This window comes from Pyrgilauda ruficollis, unplaced genomic scaffold (assembly GCF_017590135.1).
Source record: "Pyrgilauda ruficollis isolate IOZ18807 unplaced genomic scaffold, ASM1759013v1 scaffold123, whole genome shotgun sequence".
NCBI classification, from domain to species: domain Eukaryota; kingdom Metazoa; phylum Chordata; class Aves; order Passeriformes; family Passeridae; genus Pyrgilauda; species Pyrgilauda ruficollis.
Window position 1 is genome coordinate 1,257,800 of NW_024510655.1, and position 25,744 is coordinate 1,283,543.

Here is a 25,744-nt window from a genome sequence, read left to right on the forward strand (position 1 = left end):
ATTATCCAACCCAACTAATGTGAGGTAGACAGCTTTCTAAAGATAGTTTGGAGTAATTTTCCTTTCAGGGTTTGATGAAGAGGAGTCAGTATTTGACTAAACTACAGAGCAGATTGTGCAGTGAAACGATGAAATGTTTCACGCTATGGTGATCTAGTTAGGAGGTTTATAGGCTTTAAAGAGTCTGTGTTGCCTCAGACAGCAGGTGTAGTAACAAACTACCAAACTTCCAAATAAACTGCAAAATTCCATGATCTCGCTTGTGCTGTTGCAGAACAGCTCTGTGACAGCACTGTGCATCCAAACACAAGAGCTCCCTTTTAAGCTCCACGAGTAGCAGGATTTCCCCTGCACACCAGTCCAGTCCTGCTCATCACTGACCAGTTGTTGCCTGTTGGTCTCTGCACTGCTCTCTCATCCTGCTTCTCCACCTCCGAAGGCGCAGGATAGGAAACACTATTTATGCTCAGGGGGAGTTTTTCACCCCTGAGTTCAGCTGTTCAGCGAGAGAAGTATAAAAATGTTTTTCTTAGCATAAAATTAGTGTTTTTAATGGAGTCTTTTTCTCTTTGACTTGTTAAGAGTAAGAATTTTCAATTCAGTAATTCACTTTTTGTACAGTTCAATTATGTAAATGCACAAGAGGAACAAAGGTTTTGAAACTGGTAGAAGTAAACGGAAAGTTTTAAGCTCTTTGTGCATTTGTTTTGTGGAAGGTCTGGTACCTGGACAGCTGTTCTTTGACAGCTGTTCTCTGACCACTGTTTAAACAGAAAGCTTTGCCATCCTTCTGTGAGAAAATGAGGGTTTGGTTTTGGTACCATCTTAATTGCATTTGTGTGGTGGGACAGTGATTCTGACTAGCAAGAAGAATATAGGACTGCTGTGAGTTTTGCTGCCTTCAGCTTTTGTCTCTGACTGTCCCTGGCAGTAAGTTTTACTTCTTTTAACAGGTTAAAAAATATGTTTCCTTGACTGATCCGTACACAAGATAGAACCCATCATAAAGATGGACATCTGTCCTTTTACAGGTCATCTCAGCATACTTCAGGTGTTTGTGATTTTCCCTGTGGAGCTGGCATTCATGGGTCACCAAATACTTTTAATGCCTGGAGATCTTATATTCACTAAAGAAATGAACCTATTAACAAATAAATAATCATATTTTCCTTTTAGCTCTTGTGGCACATTCACCATTGTTAGTGTGCACCAGCTCCACAGTGGCCTCCAGCAGCTCTGCTGTCTCGGATTTACAGGGAGCAGTTTCCTTCCTAGCATTTCTGTGAAAAGCAGTGAATTCTCTCACCTCCAGTGTTTGAGCATCACCTCGTCTGCAGTCACTCAGCCAGTCCTGGACAAGCACATCTGTCTTTCAGCACAGGAGTTGCTGAATGAGAAGATGGGACAGGTGATGGGACTGGTCCCAGCCCACTGAGGAATCAGTCTGGGCTTCAGTTTGTGCTCTTTACAGATGTTTTATAAGAGGCAAAATAAAATTATTATTTTATTTTGTAGACAGAACAGCAGCAATGAAGTTTAAGTGGCTTTAATGCTTAAAAACAAAGTAAAACAACTCAACCTGATGTTCTTAATAAGATCTCACAGTGCACTTACGAACCTCTGAGCTGGTCTTGCATGTGGAGGTTTTGCCAGGTGGCTGGACATGCATCCTAATACCCCTGTAGCTGAAGTAATTTAGTGCATTGCTAATGTGGATTGGTTGAAATCTGTAACTTGCTTAAGCTTTCCCAGCTTGGCTAGTTGGTCTCTTACAGCACTTGAGTGCACCAACTGAGCTACAGCTGGCTCAGGGCCTGGGATTTAGACAAGCCATGTGTTCCTGCTCCAGAGGGTGAGGTGTTCTTAAGGCTGAGGAATTTAGGTTGCAGTAGTGTTTAACTAGATTACAGTACTGTCAGCAAGAATAGAGTCCACTGTCACTCTTCCATGGCTGGATTGGCCAAAATCCAGCAGATACAGCTCCTGAGTACAGAATGGAAATGTTTGTAGTGGTTTATTAAAAAAAAAAAAAAAAATCCGTGTGTATTTTCCTCCTGATCACAAACGTACACTGTAAGAAAAATCTTAAATGAGCTGGAATGTATTTAATTTGCGCTCTCCCTTTTAAAAAAAGCCCAGGAGCTGAGTGTTGTGTGCTCTTGCAGGATGTGCCTGGTGCGGCTGAAGCAGGAGGGCCGCACGGGGAAGTACATGTGCCGCTACATCGTTCACTGCATGTGGGAGGATGTTGAGCAGCGTGGGAAGGTGATGGGGGTAAGTCCTCTCTGCTGGTGTTAATCCTGATGATTCCCATCTTTCAGTACTTTTTTGGATTTAAATATCATAGAAACCTGAGAATCCAAGTGGTTGATTCCTTTACTAGCTTATGTGGTACCTGCAGCCCTCACTCCTGACCATTCATTCTCTGAGCTGCTGTATTGATCCAGTGTCCTTGTTTCTGAAAGTGCATTGTGACCTGGATAAAGGTATCGATATGTCTGGAATTGATTAATTTCCTATATGATTTGCCATGTGACTGCAGCAATGGATGCTGCTACAACAGAATGGGGATAGGAATAAGCAGTTGTGGTAGGGAGGAATGTGACTGCTGCCAAATCTATAGCTACAACTTCAGTAATTCCAGCAAAGCTCTGAGTGTTCTCCATATCTAAAATGGTAAAAGGGAAGTTAATCAACAAGGGGTTTTTGTCAAGTGACAAATATATGACTATACAGTAGTCCTAGTGTATTTTTCATTTTAGATTTTCAGTGTACCTGATCTTTATCACAAAAAAAAAGGAAGTTGCAAAGAGAGGGTCGTTCCAAGGAGAGTTCATTTGCAAGTTTGAAGGAAGAGGAAGGTTGGATCATTCTGGTCTGTTCTGAGGAAGGCTGTGGTAGTTGGTTGTAATGGTAGTTGCTGTACTTAAAATATGAAAACATACTTGTTTCTCCAGTCCTGTGTTGGTCATTGCCTGACGAGAAGGCATTGCAGAGGCAGTGGAAGTAGGTGACAGCAGACCTGATGCAGGTGAGGCTGCCTGTGTTGAGGGCACTGCTGTGGGAGAACAGCACTGGCAACATCTGTGTTGTCAAAAAGGAAGAGAACTGTTCAGTGATTAAACAGAGGTTTGTCTCTGAGTAAAATAAATTATGCTGTTAGAGAAGCGGCAATTTTCATATAGCAGTAATTAATTCTCTAATTCTCAAGCCTTAGCTGTCAGTTCTATTGGAGTAGCCGCCAGGATGTTCCTTGGCAGTGCCAGACCACTAGGGAGTTAATCAGTGACTTAGGATTTTGGATGCAATCACATTAGAAATACAAGAAGTTTCTCTCTGATTCTTTACTTTGTATGTGGTTTTAGAAGGCGTTGGTTCTGGTATAACTTCAGGTATTCCTTTAGCAATAGGATTTGTTCCTAGTTGTTGGGACTTCCGTAGCTTTACTTTGTTGCATGTTGCTCTTAAAGACAAGACATCCTGTTAATCTTCTTTTGAATTAAATCTAAATTCGTACATCTGAGGATTTTTTGTGATGTTAATGTGCTTAGATAAATTCCAATGTGGGAATCTCCTCTTTCTGGAATTTCTGGAAGGGCAATGTGAGTGAACCTGATAAATCAGATGGACTGGAGAAAAAGACTGAATGAAAGAGCTTCTGCATTTTTGTCTTTATCCATTGCCTTCCATATTATACCTCTGGTTGATTCTGCTTTCTCTAGGAGCTATACATAGCTCAGATCTTTACTCTGGGTGTAAATTTAAGGTTCTTCTTCTTGAAAAGCAAAAAACCCCCCCAAACCCAAAACAAACCCCAGCCAAACTTGTCACCTTCGAAAGCACCTGAAGTATCTGTCTGATTCCATGGAGAAAATTATCTTTGGAGCAGAAAATGATTTGTCTGTTTCTTTTGAACCAGATTTTGTCTTGTATGAACAAAGTGCTGGCTGGCAGTTTTCTGTGCAGGGTTGGAAGCAGCAGACAGAAAAGAGGAGCAGAGCTGGCTGTTTGCTGCCCTTCCAAGCAATGCAGGGCTCCAAAGTGAAGAATGCTGGAGGTTAGGCCTATATTGAGAGCTTTACAGTAAACCTTAGGGGACTGCAGTCAGTTATTTTTAAAGGGATGCACAGGGTTTCCATTTATGCAAACTAAACTATTCCATTTCTCCACAAAATTCCTTGGAGTATAAAAAACCCATCAGTGTCTTCATCTTTTCATCCAGTCTGTACCCCGAAGTGTTTATACAAGTAGTAGCATGGTTGCTGTGTGATGCAACTGCAAGGAGCTATGAAGTTGCTGGAATGCCATTCATTCCCTTCCTTGTCAGGTTAGGCATCTGGTCAGTTTATCCTTGAATTTAAATTTGCAGTCTTTGTAGGAATGACCCTGCAGTGGAATCTCCAGTGTGCTTAGCTTGCCCAACTGTAATTCCTGTAATACACCAGACTGTGGCCTGGTGCTGACACAGCCTTCACGTGGCCAGAGCAGATGTTCAGAGGAAGAACCTGCACATTTCAGGGATTAATCTGCAAGGCCGTTACACCTGTGTGTGAATTTAGTACAGCTGAGCTGCCCAGGGGCCCCTTGGTTTAATGAGCCTCCTTGGGTGAGAAGTGAACTCCTGAGCAGGCACTGAGGGGGGGTGAGAAAGCAGAGTGGACTCTCCTGGAGGATAAATGTAGAAATCAGGACTGTTCTCTTCACTGTAGTGTTAGGGAGGGCTTTCGTTGTCTGCAGTGGTTTGTTTTGGTTTAGTTTGGTTTTTTAATCTTTTATTTATTCCTGGTCTTTCAGTCGTTATTCGTAGTGAGTCCTCTATGGAGAGGGCTGAGAAGGTTGGGGCTGTTGAGGCTGGAGGAGAGAAGGTTGTGTGGAGACCTCCCAGCCCCTGTCCAGAATGTGAAGAGGCTACAGGGAAGCCAGAGGAGGACCCTTCCTCAGGATCTGCAGTGACAGGACAAGGGGGGATGGCTTCACATTGAAAGGGGGGGGAATTTAGGTTAGACATGTGGAAGGAATTCTTCCCTGTCAGGGTGGGAAGGCCCTGGCACAGATGCCCAGGGAAGCTGTGGCTACCCATGGATCCCTGGAAATGTCCAAGGCCAGGTTGGATGGGGCTTGGAGCAGCCTGGGATAGTGGAAAGTGTCCCTGCCCAGGGCAGGAGGTGGAATGGGATGAGTTTTGAGGGACCTTCAACCCAAAATTTCTGGGATTTTGTTGAGATGAACAAGCTTCTTGGTCTCTTCTGGTAATAATTATTGTATGTTAGATGAAAATTATCTATGTCCTGATGTTCAAAGATGTTACCAGTTCCGTTGCTCCTTATCACTGCTTCATTTTCCTTCGTCATTGCCAGTGATTCTGGCTTCATATCCCACTTCACTCATTCCCCCTGTATGGGCAGTTCCTGTTTTTTCCATGCTTGTTCACTTTTCTCCACTCACCTTCTGTCCCTTCACAGAGCTGTACCCTGACTGTAGTCTTTCTCACTTCTCACCTTTGGCAACTGCAAGGAGTTTTGAGTGACCAATAAAGGGCAGTTTCCCAAGTGCTACATTATTTTTATTCATCTTAACCTCTTTATCCCTAATGATTTTTTTAAACTGAAGCTGAGGTAGTGACAGAGGATATGTGACCTGATGGAAGGATACGTGTAGCAGCAATTTATTTTCAAGTGATGTAGTCCTGCAATCAGTATATTCTGCCTCCAAAAGAAGGTGGTCAAATGCATCAAGAATAGTAGATAAAAAGAAGATTACATTAATGTTCTGGTGTAAATGCTTTTAAATTTCAGAATCTGAGTCTTTCTCAGAAGTAAGACAAGTGAAAAGAAACTTTACTGACTACATTCAGAGAACTAAATTAACATCTGCATAAATCTTAGGAGGTTAGGAAATTCCATTCCTTGCCTTTTCTCTCATGCAGTGTATCAAAGGTAAAGATTTAACTCTGATTCCTGTGTTTTGGTGCAAGTGACAGAGCACCTGGATGGAATTGCTGCCTGGATGCAATTAGTTTAACTTGCTGACATACAAAGTTGCAGTTCTTTAGCTTGCTTCCAATCTAGCAACAATGCCAGCACTTGATGCAGAAAATGGACACTATATTCCTGAGATGATACTGATGGTTTATTGAAAAGTGCCATCTGCTCTTAACTGGTTCATTGGAGCCGAAAGGGGTAGAATGTAAAGATTTTAACTGCAAATCTACATCAGCTCCAGCTCCACATTGAGTTTGTATTATTTCAAAACCTGGTTGTTAAAACTGCTGAGATCTAAATCTCTGCTACAAAGTTTTGGGACCTGTTAGTCTGAGCTCCTTCAGCACTCCTGAATGTCGGCAAGAGTCAGAAACCCAAACTTGACACAGCTGTAAAAACACACGGAGAGTCTGTGGCCTCAGCAAATTCTACTGGTGCAGGCATATTTCAGATATAAATTTTACTCTGCTGTCCCTAGTACTAATGAAGTCAGTCTCTTTTGGTGGGTTTGCAGCCAGGTGTGTCCAGTTCTGTGGCTAACCAGTGCTCTTTACTTAATTTTTCCATTAGTGACATTTCTATCAAACTTTAAAAACAAACAGAAAAATTGGCTTGATGCAATGGCTCCAAGTGTTAATAGTAACATTAGGCTGGGTAAAAGACTTCCTTTGGATCCTGCTTTGCCAGAGATCTCCACCTCGTGGCTTGCAGGGAGTAGATCTATACTTTACAAGCTGGCAGCTGCCTCATCAGTTTGGAAAGGGAATTCTCTCAGGACTGGACATTGCTGCTGTTTTCTCCCTAAGGGAAGTTCTGGAGCCACCTGAGAACTAACCTGGTTGATCTCAGTATTGTGCTTTGGTAACTGTGTGGATTTAAAAGTTGTAAAAGTTTAAGTGTGTTTTAATACCCTTAGATGAAGCTGCAGAGTTGGTAGGAAGGACATTCCCTGGAACAGGATTTCAGCTGGTAACAGTTCAGGAGATATGAGGGTTATATAAATAAATAACAGACTTTCAACTACTCAAAAAATCCCAACCCAAAAAAAACCTCCACAGCCCCTTCTCCCTCCTCCAAACACCCCACACTAATACTTCTGGGTGCAAATCCTGTGCTGTCTCAGGAAGATCCACCAGGCTTTATTCCAATACTTGTAACTGGTTGTAAGCTCACTTTACCTGCCTTGGTCATGTTTGCTGTGGTGGCATTCTGCTGCTGAAATGAATTAAAGTTGTTTTCAGTGCAAAATGACAATTCATTTTATAATTAATAAATGTTCTAAAAGCTGCAATTCATTTTATAATTAATAAAAATGTCCTATAAGCTGCAATTCATTTTATAATAAATAAGTTTTTCTAAAAGAGATAGGGCTAGGAGGGGCTGTCCAGCCCAGCGTGCCAAACATGTTTTAATTTGTCATAATCTCACTTTCCTGTTTTCCCACCAGACCACTTAGACTCCTATCCCCTTTTTTTTCCAGGAACACATCTAGGTGTCTTTTGAATTCGTTTATTGGCTCTGCTGTGTGTAGCACAATACAGCCTTTGTTACACTTCTAGCTGGAGCTGTTTATACCCAGTGACCCATAATTTGCTCTCAGTTACACTCATGTACATCTGAAGTAACAGCATCAGAATCAATACATATAACTGAGAGCTGAAATTGGCTCTGGGAACTTGAGCACCATTTTCTGTCTTGATACTCTTTTCATAAATAGAAAATTTCAGTTGATTAAAAATGCTTATTTTTAATTAAGGAGCTACAGAATTTCCTAAACTGAGTTTAATTCTGTTTAAGTTATTCTTACTGCAGAGAAGAAAAAGTTTGAGCCTTGTGACTAAAGACTCAGAAGGGTGAGACCAGCAAATTGCAGAATGAGAATGAAAGGACAGGGTGTAAAATGGATACAGTTTTAAAACAGAACTTGATCTTTGTATGAATTGAAGTGGGAAGCTGCTGTCCTGGGATGTTCAGAGGTCCTCTCCAGGCCTGCCTCTAAAAACTGATGGGAAGTCATGGAGTCTGTTTTGGATGCACAGGAGTGAAACTACATTTTTGAGAGAGAATGGGGCAGGAGGAAAGTGGGTGCAGTATTTTAGGGCTGGAATGGCGAGTTGGGATTAAGGAAATGTACTGAAGCAAAACATTGCAGAGAAGGTACTGATTTTGTTTGAGGAAATGGACTGGGATGTGAGACAGAGGATAGTGTTCAGTTGAAAAAGGTTTTTAAAACCCTATAAAACTAAAGAAGAGAAGTTTGAGTTTTAAATTATCTATGTATATTTTGAAATGCTTTACTAGGACATTTTAAGGAGAAAAATGTTATGATTTTTGATGACCACCTGGAATATATAACATTTCACCAGTTTCTAGTGTTCCCTTTAAAAAAACCAAAGAAACTATACCCTTGCCAATGTAGCGAGATACAAAATTGTTCTGTATAGTTTTTGTGGGTTTTTTTAAATAGGATACCAGACATTGTATGATTAGTTTTACCTGAAGCTATTGTTTCAAGAACATCACCAAAAAAAAGTTCATCAACCCATGATCCTTTCTCAAATAGCTTGAAAGTTCACACTAAGTTTCTAGTACTTTGTAATTTCATGGATGAATAATAGTAGGTACTTTTCCAGAGGAAATTCAGTAAATTTGATTCTGGAAATGTTAATAACTTAAATATGTAGGATAGTGCACATGCATGGAATGTTACCTTGAATTATCTCAGCTGTAGTGATGTCTGGAACAAACTGTAATGATGCAAATGTAGCTTTACCAGCACATGGAGCTTTGAAATATGGGTCTCCTTCTCAAGTTGTTTGTTATGTAGTTGTTCTAGAGACAGCATCTGTGGAACCAGCACACCTGGGTGAAATGTTTGGGCCATGCTGAGGATATCTGGTATTGACATCAAGATATAATAAATGCTTGGGTTTTCTTCAGCCAGCTTGCCCCAGTTTTCTGGCATAAAAAAAACAAATTCTGGCACAAAAAAAAAAAAATTAAATTTCGTAGATGTGTTGAATTCTGTTACTGTGGTAAGGTGGTGGTGTTGGCTTGTTCTGTGTCTTGCTTGAGTGCCTGTAGGAATTACACTGGAAGCAGCCTTGTGGCACCTTTTCTAGAGATACCTTTTTTCATTATTATGTATTTTTCAGTATTATATTACTCTATGTCCATTATATAGGGAAAGGTTCTTCCCCCAGAATGTGCTTTCAAGCTTCTCCATAATAACAGAAATAATACCAAGACCAGAGTCTGTTCTAAATCAAACCAAACAAGCCATTGAGAGCTTCTCTGTTGTTCCCATACATTTTAATGGCATTGTTGCTTGTTCTTTTCTCTGCAGATAGAAAGTCACTGATATCTTCTGCTTCCACTTCAGGAGTGAGTGTTGTATTTTATTGCTAGAGTTTTGTTTATTTTTTCTTCCATTTTCTGAGTTCTCTAGCCCATTTTATCCATTTACAGAACTGGCAGCTCTTTGAAACATTTTTTTGACTGCCTTTGCTAACTGCTCCCACAGGATAAGAAAAGATAATGATCAGGAAGTGCAAGTGCAGTCCCTGCAGTAATCCCAGTGCCTGCTTCCACACTTGCTGACTCCTCTGGTTTCTTTTACAACCCTAGTAAAGCAACAGCATAGGATACTTCTGTAGACATCTAGGGAAACTGAGGTGGTTTTTTGTTTTCCATTCTGGTCTGAGAATCTCAATGGATTCTATTCCTTTTTCTGTCCTCAGTCTTCCTCTTCTCTTTCTGGTCTTACACAGCACTTGCTTTATCTCTATTAATTATTTAATTCTGATTACACTTCTGTAAGAGCTTGAATGTTTTTATTTCATTCAAAGGTCAGGAAATCATGCCAAAGCTTAAAATACCAGGATATCTAATCTTGGAGATCTCTCTAAGTTGGTAGCGAAGTGTTCATCATGTTGATTTTCAAGTTAGTCAGGAGGCCTTGAGGCCAGGAGAATAAGTGCACATAAAATGGACAATTTTATGGTTGGGATGTCATGGATGAGAGATGGGGTCACTACAGTCTTGGTCAATGTGAAATGAACAACCCTGATCTGACTGGGTTTTCACAGGGCTTGGGCATCCAGAAGGATCTGGCAGGGAACAGAAGGTAGCAATGTGGGTGAGCAGGGGTTTAGGGAATGTCCCCTGAGGTTTGGAGTCACTTGTATCATTGATGCTGAGTAGCAGCAATTCTGTTTGGAGGTGCTGTTTGAAGACTTCATTTTTTAAAGTGGGTAAGTGTCAGAGCCCCTGTAATTGGTAGAAATACAGGACTAAAGCCCCAGAGGACAAAGCCTGGTACCAAGAGCTTAAAAATAATGTGTCTCCTTGAGAGCATCCTAAATTTACCCTTTTGTATTTCCTGTTTTATTATGTCCTTGCAGGAGGGAAGATAACCCATATATAGGTTAAATCTGTGTTATTCAGGAAACTGTGTTAGGAAAAATCCTTGCCCATGTTTTTAGGATCTTCTGGAAGTTTATTTATTCACAGCAGCATCAAATCTGAATGAAGTGCAGAAGATGGAAAACTCACAATATCTTACCATGCAGACTTTTCATGGTTCACTTTCCTCCTTTGCCTTTTACTTGAGGGCAGAACTAGGGTAGAGAAATAATTTTTGTTCTCTCCTGAAAGGTTACAGTAATAAAGAAACTCTTGTTAACATCAGAGTATATGGCAGGCAGGAGTTTTCACAGTCTGGCATTGTTTATTTTACCAGCAATTTGGAACCTTCTGCACTCTTAAAATATTGGCAAGAAAATATTTAACTGTTAACTGTTCTGTGGCCTGTGTGTGTTTGAAGCCCTGGGGAGGAGGAATGCTTGGGGAAATCGGGTTTTTCTCAGCTTATGATTGAAACCAGAAGGTGCAGAATATTGGTAGAAGGTGAAAGCAATGTGACTGCAAATTAGAATTTTACCCAAATGTGGAACTGATGGGAGAATGTCAAACAGGTCACGTATGAGCAGGGCCCTGCCAGGAGAGAGTGGGGAGGCTGATGGAACAAACACAAATCAGCCAGTCTGCCAGCCATACAGAAATGAATTTGAAAAGGGGATAGTAATTGTGAGTATTTGCATTTATCCTGGCCTCTGTTACTGGATAAAGATTTTAGCAGTAAGGATTAGGCTGGTTAATTGCTGACTAATTGTGTGGACTCTAGCAGTTGTCATTCCATTTGAAATGAAATAAACATTTTTTGACAGTTTTTTTTAGGGGAGGAGATGGGTGCCTTGCTGTTCCCCTCCATCAGAAGCTTGACCTGGTCTCAATTCCGGAGAAAAAAATGTTTTTTTGTGTTCTTAACTATTTTTCCCCTGGGGAGGATGACCTGTTTGGTTATAAGCAGGATCATTCTTGCTCATATTACTACATAAAATGTAGCCTCTTCCCATGAGGGTATTAAAGGCTATGGTAAGGGAGCCGGTTTTTTTAATAGCACTAGCACTTTTCAGGTGAAATTCCTGCCAAGTCAGCAAAGTGACCTGATGTCTGGTGTCCAGGATCATCTAGTGAACTGTGCCTGTCCTGCTGGAAGTCAGGGCAGGAAAGAACAGAGACCCAGAGAGGAGAGATACCAGCCAATATCTGCAAAGGCCAGCAAAAAATGGACAAAGCTGAACATGCTCAGAGCTCCTGTTCCTGTCAGGTGAAGATCCAGTGTGTGCTGTGGCTGCCAATGACCAGAGATGTTTGGGATAAAGGATGAGAAACAGAACTGTGGGTCAGTTCCTTCTGGTACATTCTCCTGGCATTCACTAATGAGTAACTCGAGCGCTGCATGGGGACCGCCAGTTCGGAATTACTGACAGGAATCCTCCAGGAATGTGCAGCCCTTTTTTACTTCTTCCATAATCTTTGCTCTTTAATGCCCTGTGGCAATGACTTCTGCCACTTAAATGTGTTGCATGAGAAAACAGCTGTATTTTTAAATATTATTTGGTCATTTCATTAGATTCTTTTCTACATTTTTTTTTTAATGAGAAGCAGTGGACAATAATTCCTTGTTGATCTGCTTGATACCAGTCATGATTTTGCCTCTCCATCATCTGTTCTTCCTCACTTCATCCTGAAGTTTCCTAAATGTTTGCTGATATGTGTCATCACATCATCATGGTCTTTTCTATGTGTTTTCGACTACTTCTAGATTTGTTCAGAGATTAAAAGGTGCCACAATTTTATATGCAGTATGTTATGGATTTATTCAGAATAGGATTCCTCCTTTAGTTTATATTCCTTTCATAAAAATTCCAAAAATTTATGTATCTTTCTTCACTATGGAATTGTTCAACTTAATTTTTTTCTCTTAAAAATCCATTTCAAAACTGTAGCTGCCAAATGTGTGCATGTTGTTAAATAGGTTTTGTGGATTTTTTTTTAAACACCTACTACAAGTACCTTTATCAGCATTGAATATCACTGGTCACAATTACCTGTGATTTTTATTTTCATTTATTGTATTTTCTACTAATTTGTATTTATCTGTTTCTGCTGAAAGACTTTTTAGAATGGATGACACCTTTCCTGTCTCTGCAGCCCTGGTAATGTTAGCCAAGCTGTTTCATTTAGTTTACTACTTTATGAACCCTGGAATTTTGTTGCTCTTGACTTTTATTAAGTTATCAGATGCCTTTCTCTGTGGGTGGATCATATATCCTGCAATATGATGGACTGGGAGTGTCCAAGGCCAGTGTGGACAGGGCTTGGAGCAACCTGGTCTGGTGGAAGGTGTCCCTGGCCATGGCAGGAGGTGGAAATGGATGGGCTTGAAGGTCCCTTCTTCTAACCCACACCAGTCTGGGATCATTCTCTGACTCCCAAAATCATGAGTGCTGTGAGAAGGTGATGGAGAAATGAGTATTCACTGCCTGATCCTGTGGAAAGATTGAGGCAGCAGATGAAGACAGCAGGAGCCAGTTTCAGGGGAGAGCCACAGGAGGAGATGGATCTCCTCAGGGGTAGCAGACCAGGGTGCTTCTTGCTGAAGCACATGGTGAGTGCGGAAAGTTCCCTGGACAAAGCTGCTGGACATGGGGACCTTTTGGAGGTTACTCTCTAAACAAATAGCAAGAGTTGGGAAGTATCCTTAGCTGAAATTGGTTGGGAGAATCCTTGGAAGAAGCATATGTCAGCTTTTCTAGGGTCTGGCCTTTTCTCAGGGATTCTGGCTGCTGTTGAAGACAGGATACCCGGGTATGTGCCCCCTTGGTCTGGTCAGTGTTCCTGGTGTGTGACACTTTCTGACAGTCCCTGAGGTTTGTCTCAGTGGGGAGCTGGAGCTTTACCGGAACTCCGTGAGTGCTCGTGGCACATATTTGCCTTAATGATTTATCTGCCTTTGTTACTGTCTTCTCCAAGTGCTTCTTTCAAACTTGTTCGGAAATTTCCTTTATCAGTTTATTGGGTTGAATTTCTGATTCTGGTGTGTTCAGAAACACATTGGTTAGCCTTAGGCTTTTAGCAGCTAGGTTTTTCAAGATGCATTACAGGAAAATCCCTTGACAACTGCTCACCTTACAGAGAATCAGCACAACTTGACAGAGCACAGCAGTTTGACCTTTTTTCCCTGATCCTCCTCTTGAGAGGTTGTCAGTGAGCTCTGCCAGCCACATTCTGCAGAGAAGCAGGAATTTGGAATAAGCCATTGAATACAGTTCAGATTGTACAGTGATCTCCTCTGCATCTGTAACTGTTACCATGGCAGAGCTTCCAAATTAAAAAACTGCAAGATAGGAACAAACCTCATTTTCTGGGTAGCAGAAAGGCAGGGGTAAGCATCTGCTTTTGCTGAAAGATGTAGGTATATAATGTTGTATAACTTGCTTTCCTGTGTTGAAATTTCTTGGAATAAACTTGCTCTGAGGAGCCTTATTGATGATTGCACAATTGTTGTGAAGGTAGAGCACACACAACTTTTTCCATTAACATGTTGTTTTTATGGATTGAAGATTTCGGCAGGAGCTGGTTATGCTACAACCCAACATTTACCTTTTGTCTAGGTTAAAATAATATTGAAATAGGGTATTACTGAATATTGAAGAAGGCTTTAAAGATTGTTTTCTGAAGTTAATGATTATGGAGATGTGTTACAAAATTACTTCTAATTAAAAAAATAGAGAATTATCGGAAGAGTTAATATTTAAAGCATACAGGACTCAAGCTGTGGCTAATTGCAAGCAGTGATCTGGTTTGCAGACAAAGTAGCAGAGCAGTTAATAAAAGGCTCAAAAATTGAAGATTGGAAAAATAATTTCTTCAATATCTCTGTCATCTCACAAGTATGTGCCTGACGGAACTGGCCATTATGGCCCCTTGCTACAGGAATCTTCCTAATCTTTTTTATTCATTTAATCTTTTTGATTCTTGCTATAGTCTCAGTCATGTCAAAACTACTGTCCTGCAAGTAGTAGTGATGTTATAGGATGAAATAAAAAGGCTGCATTTGCCTATTTAATGTCGTGTGTTTTAACGCAGTGGTTTGAGCAAACACTCAAAAAGCCCATATATAACTGTAAATGCTTATATATTATTTATAAATAACATAAACCATATTACAAGTAATTCTGTCCTATTGCAACTTGAGAGAAGGGGCATAAAAAACCCTGAATATTTGTGGAGTGGCATTTTTTACCATGAAAGTTTGGTCCTGTATCTCCTTCAGGAACTTTTGCTGGTATTCCTGCTCCAGCAGTCAGAAGTGTCAGTGAGAGTGGCTGATGTTTATGGCAGTGGGGCTGCAGAAGTCCCCAGAGTGGACTCAGTCATGACAAGATGAGTGTACTCAGACCTGTGGAACTTGTTTTGCACAAGGGATGGATTAATTTTTACTGTATCAGCATAAACCACTGCTTTGCTGTTGCAACTTCGACCACTCCAGGAGTGTGCTGCTGGTGTGGTGTGACAGTGCACCTGGAAGAGCCCAGTCCTGGTTTGAAGAGATGACTCTGCTGGCACATCCATCGTGTACAGGTACAGGAGCAAACACATTGTACAGAAGAGGCTATTTATTCTAGCAGGATTGGTATAATGAGAATGAGGGGGTGGAAACCCAAGCCAGAAAATTCAAATATGAAATGAGATACACATGTTCAACTGTGAGGGTGATATGCTTTAGCCAAACACAACTTAGTGAGCTTAGTACAGGGGGAACTCGGTGAAATGTAATGGTCTGTGATATGCAGAGGGTCAGGTTCTATGATCTAATCATTTCTTCTGGCTGAAATCTCTTCATAAAAAAGTCTAGTTCAAGCATAACTTACAGCCTAAAGAGAGGAATTGCTGCCTGGAATTCAATGACTAGTGCTTGTATGAGGCAGTTAGAAGTGCCCCTTCTGGCTTTACAGTCTATGGAAGGATTAATGTGTTAAAGTAGCTTAAGGGTGCAACACATGCTGGCAGAAGCTGAAGCAGAAAGAAACTCCTGTTGCAGTGCTCTCAGGCAATGCAGCCCGTGGCCATCCCAGCTGGGGCAGTGCTGGCAGGACACAGATGTGCAGTGACACTGCCAGGGATCCCCTGTCCTGAGGGGATGGGCTGCGCCTCAGCCCCTGGGCTGATGGCTCTGAGTAGGCAGAGCACATCAGAGCCCATGGAATTGTTAAGATTGGGAAACACCATCCAGATCATGCAGTCACCATCTGTCAATGTAATACCACCTCCATGTTCACCATTAAACCATGTCCTCAACTGCCACATCCACACATTTTTTGAACCAGGGGTGGTGACTGCACCACTGCCCTGGGCAGCCTGTGCCAATGTTTTAATAGTCTTTCTGTTGTTTCTTTTCCCTCATGTGCAATCTAAACCTTTCCTGGAACAACATGAGGCTGTTCGTCTTGCTCTGTCATTTGTTACCTTCCAGTTTGTGCACACTGATCCTACTCTGCACCATGAGCCAAAGCAAGTGGGGAGGAGGAGGAGATTCATTACCAGAGGAAGCTCTTGGTCTTTCACAGGACACTGCCATGGACTAATTCTAGAGCAGCATTCACTTTAAATACCATGTCCACATGTTAGGTCTTTTGCTATGTGTCCCGCAGTACAGGAGAGCACTGTGCTCTTACTTTCCTAGAAATCTTCTTAGAATACAAAACCTTCTGTGAGACTTTGCTGCAGAGTCACCCTCAGCACGTGGCTGTTGGATGATGCACATGAACTCCCTGAGGCTGAAGACAATTTCTTCACTGTGACATGGAAAATCCAGCAGCTGCTTGCTGCAGTTGTCCCACAGGCAGAACAGAAAGGCTCCCACAGAAAGGCCCATGGAGCCTTTCAGAGAACAGTTGTGACCTGTAGCAGGGAGATCATGTTAGCTGTACATTTCCTTGTTTCAGAGGTCTTGTAAAGGTGAGATGTGTACCAAAAATGGGTTCCTTGTTTTGAACTCACATAGTCCTGTGTCACTCAGCACATAAATCTGTCCAGTGACAGCTCTGCACTGGGCTGCTCCAAGGAAGGCAAAGGGGCAAAGTCCCAAGAAGAGCTCCAGATGTTACTGATTTTTTCCTTGTTATTAGCAATTACTCACTTGGAATTCTCTAGCAGTTTTTCTTCTTAATAACAAACTGTGGAAGAGTCAGCAGAACCATGACCAACCAGATCCTGAAACTTGCCAGTGGTAGGAACTTGTAAAGAGGAAGCACTTCCAGCAAACACTGCTTTGGATGTGCTCATTTTTCTTTATTTATAAAGAAGGATTTTTTCTTTCAGTGTTTGTACTTGACTGATGCCAGTTGTGTTCTTCAGAAACTGCAATATTTCTTTAAATATCATTTCATTGCATAAGATACAGCTCCATCCCCTAACTCAGATTTTTTTAATCTGAAACTGTCTTTTAAGATATATTTATTGCCATGTTTGTTTAACTTGCTTATCTCCTTCATCAGTCTGTTTCTTGCTAACTTAAAGCTGCTGCTCCTTGGTTTTAGTAGGGAAAGCTGCTTCCCCAGGGATGTATAGTCCAGGACTTGTCTCTGTAATGGGACTATTTGTTTTCTTTGCCCCTTGCAGTTGCCTGCTGTAACATTTGTAGTATGTGCTAAGTAATCCTTGAGGTAACATTTTTATTATGTCATAAAAAGTGCGTGGCAAATATATAATAACTCATGGAATTTGTTTGTTTAAAATGGAAGGATAATTTATTGAGTGTGTTACATGAGACCTGCTCCCCCTTATTAGAGCTGTAGAAGTGCAGCTTATTTAGAAGTATGTTCTATTGAGAAAAACCACGATCTCTGACATGCATAGAAGGTTTGAGCATGGTTGGGTAGAAATGACATCATAGTTTATGTACTCAATAAAAATTTAATTAAGTCATTACAGAAGTTGCAGTCATCATTTAACCCTCTGATTTCTTATGTTTAGTTCTTTTTTTAAACATTCAGTAATAACTAGTCTCCAAATCTTGATAGCCTATAAAATATCTGCATGAATTTTAATAGTTTGTATTAATGGAAAAATATGAGTAACTGACATAAAAGGAATTTTCCTTGTGTTTGCACTATGTGCATTGCTATAAAAATCAACAGATGAAAAAAGACAGTGGTTTAAGGTAAGAGAGTATGAACTGGAAATTTGTTCACTTGATAGAAACTCACTTATATTTTGATAGAAAAGCTGTTGTTTAATTGCCAAGGTGAATACTCTTAAGGATACTGAGAGAGAATTCAGGACAAGGGGTTCCCAGGGTGGTGGGTGTGATGGGCTGGTGTTTCTTGTGTGTAAATCCTGTCTCTGCAAAGTGCAGTGTTACACCTGAGTGTCCTCCTGCTGTGCAGGGCTTATGGGCCTTGTCTTTTGTACTTCTGGAGCATGTGAGAGCTGTAGAAAAGAAATGCTTGTGTCTCTTGGATCCCTCTTGGGAGTCCAAAGCACAAAGAAGCTTTACCAAAGTGTAGCTGGGCCCTTGGGAGAGGAACTGCATCACTTTGTTGGCAGAGGTAATGAGTAGAGGCAAGAGGGACAGACAGTGTGGGTGAGGGAGATGCACAGGAGGCATTTTAGCCATCCCTCTGCACCCAGCAGTTGGTCCAGTCCCATTTTAAGCTGACATGGGGTCAGTTCTCACACCAATGGATGGCTTAGGCCAACCTGGCAAATACTTAAGCAATTACTAAATTTAGTTAAAGGTCAGTGTGGAACTTGGACTGAGTCACACTTAGAGCATGGGGGAAGTTGCTGCGTCATCACAGATTCTGAAAGAAGTTTAATCATAGTCAAAAACTTGTGAGTGTGAGCTGCTAGAGATGCTGGAGAAGCAGAATTCATGTTCTTGCTGGCTGAAAGTCAGTCTGGACAGTACAGGAGGAGCAGTGGCAGGGTGGTGTCTTTGTCTTTAGCATTCCAGTACTTCCACTGTTGTAGCGCATCCATACCTGCAGTGTTTTGGGGACAAAAAAACATTGAAAAACCTTTGAGTTTCTATGGATGAATGAAGGTCTGGAATAGCTGCTCAATAGTTGACTGCAGAGGGGTCTCCATGCTCTTGGGCTGTGCTGCCACTGCAAGGGCAGCCTTGCTTCACACTCCCCCAGCAGCATTTTCTCTCCACTCCTGCAGCTGGTGGCAGAGCTGTTGGCTGGGATGTTCCTGCCAGTTGTGAGTTGAGTAACACGGACCTCAGCTGTGTCAGAATTAATGGAGCTGTGTCTGGGGGGTTCCAGAGTGACTGACTCCTGCTTGCAGCCAAATCTCAGTCAGGTGGGCTGGAGCACTGGTGCTTCTTTGTCCACTCACAGTGAAACTGGGAATATTTTCTCCTCACCTCTTCCTTAGAGTCTGTACTGAGGGTTTTCTGGTTTGTTTTTCAGATTAATTCTACTGTTCTAAAGGAAGACTTGAAAAGGATGGTAGAAAATTTCTATGCAGCTCTGTTTGGATACGATGAGGTAAGAAGGCTGTTTTCAGAGACTGTGCAAGTAGACCATCTAATTCCTGAACACACAATAATCCACATGGAGAAAACATTCACTGTCCATTTCTTTCGAGAAATATTACGTTAGGGAAGCAGCCTTGAATGAAATTTCTTAGAAGAAAACTGCACAGAGCATATGGATTTAAACCATGGGCATGGAAGATAGGGTTTTCTTTCTGCTGCTTCACCATCCCTTACTGGCCACCACTAAGTAATTTCTTCCTGTGAATCCTGCTACTACTCAGCTGTACTTCGAAAGCAAAGAGAGGATTTACAGAGTATTTATAGGAGGTCTATGTGAGAATATTTATAGCCAGTACCTAATAAGAGAGGGAGGCAAAAGCACCACTCTGCACAAGTGTGTGCAGGACCTTCAAGAGGAAAATACAATTACATTGGTTTTTTTGTTCTTGTGAGTGTTGCTCTTCAGATGCTCTTATTCACATTGTGATATTATTTTTTGCACAGTGGTTTCCATTATTATTATATTGTAAATGTAGCCTCATGGAGTTGCGGACAGTGTTACACATGCAAGGTTTCATCTAGTTTTAAGTATAGCCAGGATGTGTCTGCTTGTGCTTTGTTGACAATCTTTTTGGAAACAAAATGTTTGCTTTGATTAAAGACAAATGTTGACTTTTTTTAACTGAATATTTTAAAGACTTTTGACTTTGGTAAATGTGTCAGCAGGAGACAGGAGTTTCGAGCCTGTGGTGACAACATCACATAATCTAAAAAGACAATAAAAGTTCAAGAGAATTTGGACAGAAAGCATTAATGGATGTGGTTCTTGTATAAGCCAAAGCTAATATTAGATTTAACTGTAAAAATCTAGATAGCTCTTGATGAACAGGATTTCTCTCTCATTTAGAATGAAAAGTAAAAAAGCAAAGAAAAATAGCAAACTCCAGACTACAGTTCTGAAGCATTGGATTAAATATCCTTTAATTTTTCTTTTTAAAGTGTCATAGGCTTCACACATTCCCATGAGGTGGTGCTGCCTTCTCTGTAAGATCACTATTTTTATGGTAAAGATTTCATAACATAGAAATGCAGTTATCAACTCTGACATTAGGAATACCCTGACACAGGTTTTTTCCAAATTAACTTGCCAGAAAATTGGTTACAGGCTGCTCTGTAAATTAATTTAAGGCCAGGGCTGTTTTTCCATTCTGGGAAAGAGTGATGTTGCTGCCTTTCCATGTGCAGAGCCCACGGCAGCTGTGGGCTCTGGGACAGGTGCTGTGGCCAGGGGCCAAGTACACCAGTGGGGGTGTCTCATGTTCAGCCCTTCTTCATGTGCAGTTTTTAATCTCTCCCTGTCCTTCCCTTTAGGGAATCTTGTGTGATGATCGTGTTCTGGCATCAGCTCTTTGGAGAAACCTTTTTAACAGGAACTGTGATGACCCTCGGCACCTGGAGCTGCTTGTGGAGTACGTGCGCAAACAGGTACAGCCCCACTCTCCTCAGCCTCTGCTTCAGGACGGGCAGTGCCTGCTTCTGTTGCTTGCCTGTGCAGCTCACGTCTCATAAATAAACCTGATTTTCATATTCAGTGATCATTTTTAAGGAGAAGAAAGGAAAAATGTGAAAACTGGATGATACTTATTATTAGAGTCATGGAATGTCCTGAGCTGGATGGGACTCTGAAGGATCAGCCAGCCCAGCCCAGCCCTGCCCAGACCCCCCAACAACCCCAGCCTGGGCACCCCTGGCAGCGCTGTCCCAGCGCTCCTGGAGCTCTGGCAGCCTCGGGGCCGTGCCCATTCCCTGGGGAGCCTGGGCAGTGCCAGCACCTCTGGGGGAAGAACCTTTCCCTGATATCCAGCCTGAGCCTGCCCTGGCACAGCTCTAGCCACTCCCTGGGTCCTGTTCCTGGTCACTAGAGAGAACAGATCATTACTGCAGTTTGATGACAAATGGCTGCAGAGAAATTGCTGGAATATTGAAAGCAATCCTGCTCAGCTATTTCTGGACCTATTCTATGGAGGGGCTTGACAAAATGTGCCAGAAATAGGCTGCAACTTGCTGCAGAATTCTTATCAATGTTAGAGAGCTGGGGTTCTCCTCATAGTGAAATAGTACATAGAGCTTGAAAGTCTCTTGGTGACCTTTGAGGAAAAGAAACAAACAGGTTTGTTTTCCAGAATTATTTTGATTGGAGGAGACAGCACTGACTAGTTGTTTGACCTCTCAGTCCTGAGGAGGTTTGTGAACCAGATCTCTAAGAACTGTTGATGGGATAAAGTCCATGTGGGCACCAAAGAAGAGAGAGAGAGGTTATTGAGTAAAAGTGGAGGGTGTTGGACAGGAAATTGAAGACCAGAACTTTCACAACATCATTCTCTGTAATGTTTCCAATGCCATATTCAGGATCAGATAGAGTTATGGAGAGACAGTATGTAAGTGTCTGTCTGAGAAAATGGGAAATAAAGGGCTGAGCTTCCTAAGGGACTGAGGACACTTTGGGAATGCCAGAGAGTTCTCGGGAGGGACTGGCTTAATTAAATGCTGAAGGTTGCTGATGCTCAGTGGTGAAGCTGGAGGAAAGTTTGCTGGGGACAAACACATATAAAAAGTATGTAATTTGGGATAATTTCTTGCCAGATGGGGAATTTTTTGCACTTCTGGATATTCAAGCAAAGGATAGGTCTGAAGCAATCAGCAACTGAATAGGAAAGAGTGATCAGGCAGGAAAATGTGGCACACTGGGGAGGAATGAGCACAGGTTCTGTGCAGACAGTCATTCCTGCAGACAAGTGGTGCACTTGAGGAAAGCATTCCCAGCTGCACATTTGTACCAGTGAGCTCTGTACTGTTACCACACAGGAATGAGGCCTTGAGATTACAGTTCTATTATAAAAATGTCAGTTCAGCACTCTATATTGTTTAAAGGAATGTAAAATCCTCAGAACTACTAGGGAAGAAATAGAGGATAAAACACTGCTGTGGTGCCAGTTTTATATGTCTGGTACCATTGTGAGCTGGCATAATGTGTCTGGTTTGAGTGCTGACCATCAGAACAGATAAAACATTAACTGAAGAAGTCTCAGAGAAGAGCACTGAGGGTGACAGTGAAACTGCTCCTTTATTAGCAATGAGTAGAATGCCCTGCCCAAAAAAGAATGGGAGAAAAAATGGGAGACATCTCTAGGAAGTCCTGAAGGCATGTGAAAGGTGAGCACAGAAAGGCGTTCAGGGACACAGGAATGTGGGGACAGAACACTGGCACAGTTGATTGGGATGCTGCAATTGCATGTGAGTTCCAAAGTCACTGGCAAGATTTATGGAAGAAAAGTTTGCCCAGGGCTATTAAATCCACAACCACTTCAGACTCAAACTCTGTGAATGAACAGATTTTGAGAGGGAGAGGAAATGAACAAGGAAAAGAGCATTGTGTACTGTGTTTAACTCCTCCTGGGGAGGCTGCTGGTGGTGACTGTCAGGAACGGGACATTGTGCTTAGGTGGCTTTCCAGTGTGACCCTCTGTGGCCATGGGTGCATTCATTCCCCTGTTGAGAAACTCCTTGTCCAATTATCCTGTTTCTAGTAGCATTGTGTACCAGGTTGTCCCCAGTTTCTTGTGGATCCTGTCTTTAACAATGACTATTAGTGGATGCCAGAGGAGAACACACTGACAGGACAGCATGTACTGTGCCCCTGGTCAGCTCTCCCAGCCTTCCTGAGCTAATGGACATGGGTTGTCTTTGACTAATCCTTGAACGACTTTTTTCTTTTTTTTTTTCCCCATTTCCCATATATAGGGTGACCACTGGCAGCAAGTTGACCCTCTGCTATATGATGAGAGGGTTTAAAAAAAATTGCTTACATTACAGCTTAAAATTACAATAGATCCCAAATATCTTGCCCAGAGAGGTTGTGGATGCCCCATCTCAGAAGTGTTCAAGGCCAAGCTGGACAGGGCTTGGAGCACCCTGGGATAGTGGAAACTGTTCCTGCCCATGGCAGGCCGTGGGACTGGATGGGCTTTAAGGTCCCTTCCAACCCAAACCATTCAGGGATTTCTTCTTTTGTGAGGATAAACGTTCATTGCACGTTCATCTCTTCCAGCTCATGTGCTTTGATGTGATAAATCCCAGGTGTTCCCTGCTGGTCAGGCCATTTTTCTGTAGCTAAAACCTCGGTTCTGTGCAGGATGGGAGCCCTCCATGGGGTTCTGGCCCAGGCAGTGTTCCCTACAGTAACCACCAGGAGGATGAAGTGACTCACTGCACCTTTGCGTGGCTCCTCTTTGCCCTGTTGCCAAACCTTCAGAGGAGGCATCAGTGACGCAGGAGACTCCAGAGGATCTGCAGATCCTTATCCTGGCCTTCTCAGGACGCTTCGCAGTCGGAAGTGACCTTTTTCGGTTCACCTCACGCAAATGGCAGAGTAGGCTGAAATGTCCCTGTTGTGCTTGCTTTTTGGAAAGAGGTGTTTGTGTAGCTGCTGAGGGAGCTGCCTGGGCAGTGGGGCACGTGGCAGTGACTTGCTGTGCTTGCAGGTGCAGCACCTGGACGCGCTGAGCGGGGAGGACCTGCTGCTCACGGGCGAGGTGAGCTGGCGGCCGCTGGTGGAGAGCAACGCCCGCAGCATCCTCAAGCCCCTGTCCCCTGTTTACAATGATGAAGGACTCTGAGATCCACGTGCCAGAACAGCTTGGGAAGCATGCCTGCAATGGAACTGGGCTGAGGCTGTGTGGTTGGGAAGAACAGTTTGCTGTTGGAAGGAAAACATTTCATTAGCTCTCCCATCCATGGTGCCTCGGTAGCCTCCTGGACAGCCGTACTCCCGAAACTTCACCTGCAAATAAATGCTCATTGTTTTAAGAACCTCTGTCCTTTTTATGGACCCAAGTGGCCCTTGCTGACAAATGGACAGAGCTGCCTTCTGCCTTTAGGAAACCAGGTATTCACATGACATAGAGTTCTCTCAAAAAGACATTTCTGTCCCTTGCCTTGTTTAAAGAGCTGCTACTCAGAGACACAGTGGTGTCCTCTGCTCCCTGAATGGTTGTAAATGTAAATCTGAACTTTGCATATTTAGATATTAAGTATATATTTTAAATGCCTGATACCAAGATGGAATGCTTTAGTGGAGTTAAGAATTGCTTTAGCACATTCTGAAGGGTTTTCTGTGAAAATCCCTTTTAGGAGCTCTCCACTTTGTTGCACAAGGAGAAGAGAATGCAAAGAATAATGCACTGTCCCCAGCAATCCTCTATGACTTTGGCTGTCGTAGGGAGATTAGAGCCCCAGTTGTGGCTGGGCTGGCAGAACCTGCCCCAGAACCTGATGTTCAGTCTGCCTTGCTGATACTTCCACATTCTTTGTAGAATTGTGCTCTAGGAATTTGTGAAAAGAACAAAAAAAAGAGTCCTGTCCCCGTGACAGGACTCTGCCATCCACCGTCCCCCAAAGCAGCGGTCCAGGGCGTTTTAGCAAGATCCTTCAACACCAGTGAAAACTTTCTATGGCTGTGCAGGCAGATGGTGCCAACACAGTAATTAGGGGAGCAGGAGCTGCACTGATGAGATCAGCAGAGGCTGGGGTGCTCTGTGTGGGTGGATGGTTCACCAGGCTGTTTCCAGGTCAGTGGCAAAAAGAGGTTTCATTTCTCTCCTGTCCAAAATCTGAGTCAATAATAAATGTCAGTCTGGGTTAAATTGCTGTGTGTTTGTTTTCTGTGCCATGTGTGCTTTTGATAAGAATAAGCCCTATAAAATCAGGACTAATTCCTAATAAAAGTATTAAGGAAAAGTAGAAGGTGATAATCCTTAATTTATGAATTTAATCCTTAATTTGTGACTCCTTAGTCAGGTGAAAGTGAAACTGTGCCTGTTTGTGACTGTTCTTCCTTCTCAAGTTGCTTTCTTTGTGTGTGTGTTGGAGAATATTTGCCATCCCTTCCCCATGTAAAAAGCAGTGGGATGCAGCATAGAGGCTCCCAAACACTGACTTGTGGGATTTTTTTAATCTTCTTTCAGAGAGCCTTCTGTGTATAAAAAGGCTTTTTTTTTTCCAGAATGAGCTTCCTCAGTTTAACTTGTTATAAAATGAGGCGTGTAAAGAGCCCCTCTCTCTGTGTGAGGTGTATCCCTTCTCTGTGAAAACATTACAGCCCAAACAACTTGCTTGCAGTTTATTTAAGATGCTTTTGTTGAAAGCTGAGCTAAGCAGAGAAACCTCTTATGTGTGAAGTATTATACAGTGTGTGTGAGATAATAACACCTTGTAATTCATTACAGCTGGCTTGTATTTACATAAAAGAAGGCTGAGCTGTGTAGGAATTTGCTGATTAATTTATTTTTAATGAGAGTGAAGTATACCAAGTACCAAAATAAACTTTACTTTGTGTATCTTACTGCTCCTGAAATAGGTGGAAAAATTAATGGTAGATATTTTGGCTCAAAGCTACATACATTAATTCATATACAAAACAGTTATTTAAACTTTAACCCCTTTCCTGCTGTGTAATTTAAACCTGAGCTCATGTTCTCCATACCATGGGAACACAGGGCTGGGAGCACAGCACCACCCAGCCCAGGGACCGTGCGTGGCTGCGGGGAGGCTGGAGAGCTGCTGGAATCCTTGGGCCGGCTGGCCTGGAGGAGAGAACACCTTTGTGCTCTGAATGTGGGACAGCATGTGGTCAAACTGAACCCTCCCCTGTGTTTATGGGCAGGAGGCTCCACAAGTGATGGTGCCAGATTGGAGTCATTGGCATCTGCCCTTGCACCTTTTATTAGGGTGAGGATAAAGGCCTGTAATCATGGCTCTGCTGGGCTGTGAGATGCCTTCACCCACCCGCTGTAAGGGCTGAGCCAGC

The 25,744-nt window shown here is 42.4% G+C and overlaps 1 protein-coding gene across 1 annotated transcript in view; it reads left to right on the forward strand.

The window, feature by feature from the left end:
- The window catches only part of LOC121365917 (ubiquinol-cytochrome-c reductase complex assembly factor 1), a 46,887-nt gene extending 22,306 nt beyond the window's left edge, over positions 1–24,581 (forward strand). The window contains exons 7-10 of the mRNA XM_041490503.1: positions 2,166–2,274; positions 18,812–18,889; positions 20,251–20,364; positions 23,421–24,581. Coding sequence (XP_041346437.1) covers positions 2,166–2,274; positions 18,812–18,889; positions 20,251–20,364; positions 23,421–23,555 — 436 coding nt within the window. The 3' untranslated portion in view covers positions 23,556–24,581. The remainder of the gene's footprint in view (positions 1–2,165; positions 2,275–18,811; positions 18,890–20,250; positions 20,365–23,420) is intronic.
- The last annotated feature ends 1,163 nt before the right edge of the window (positions 24,582–25,744 follow it).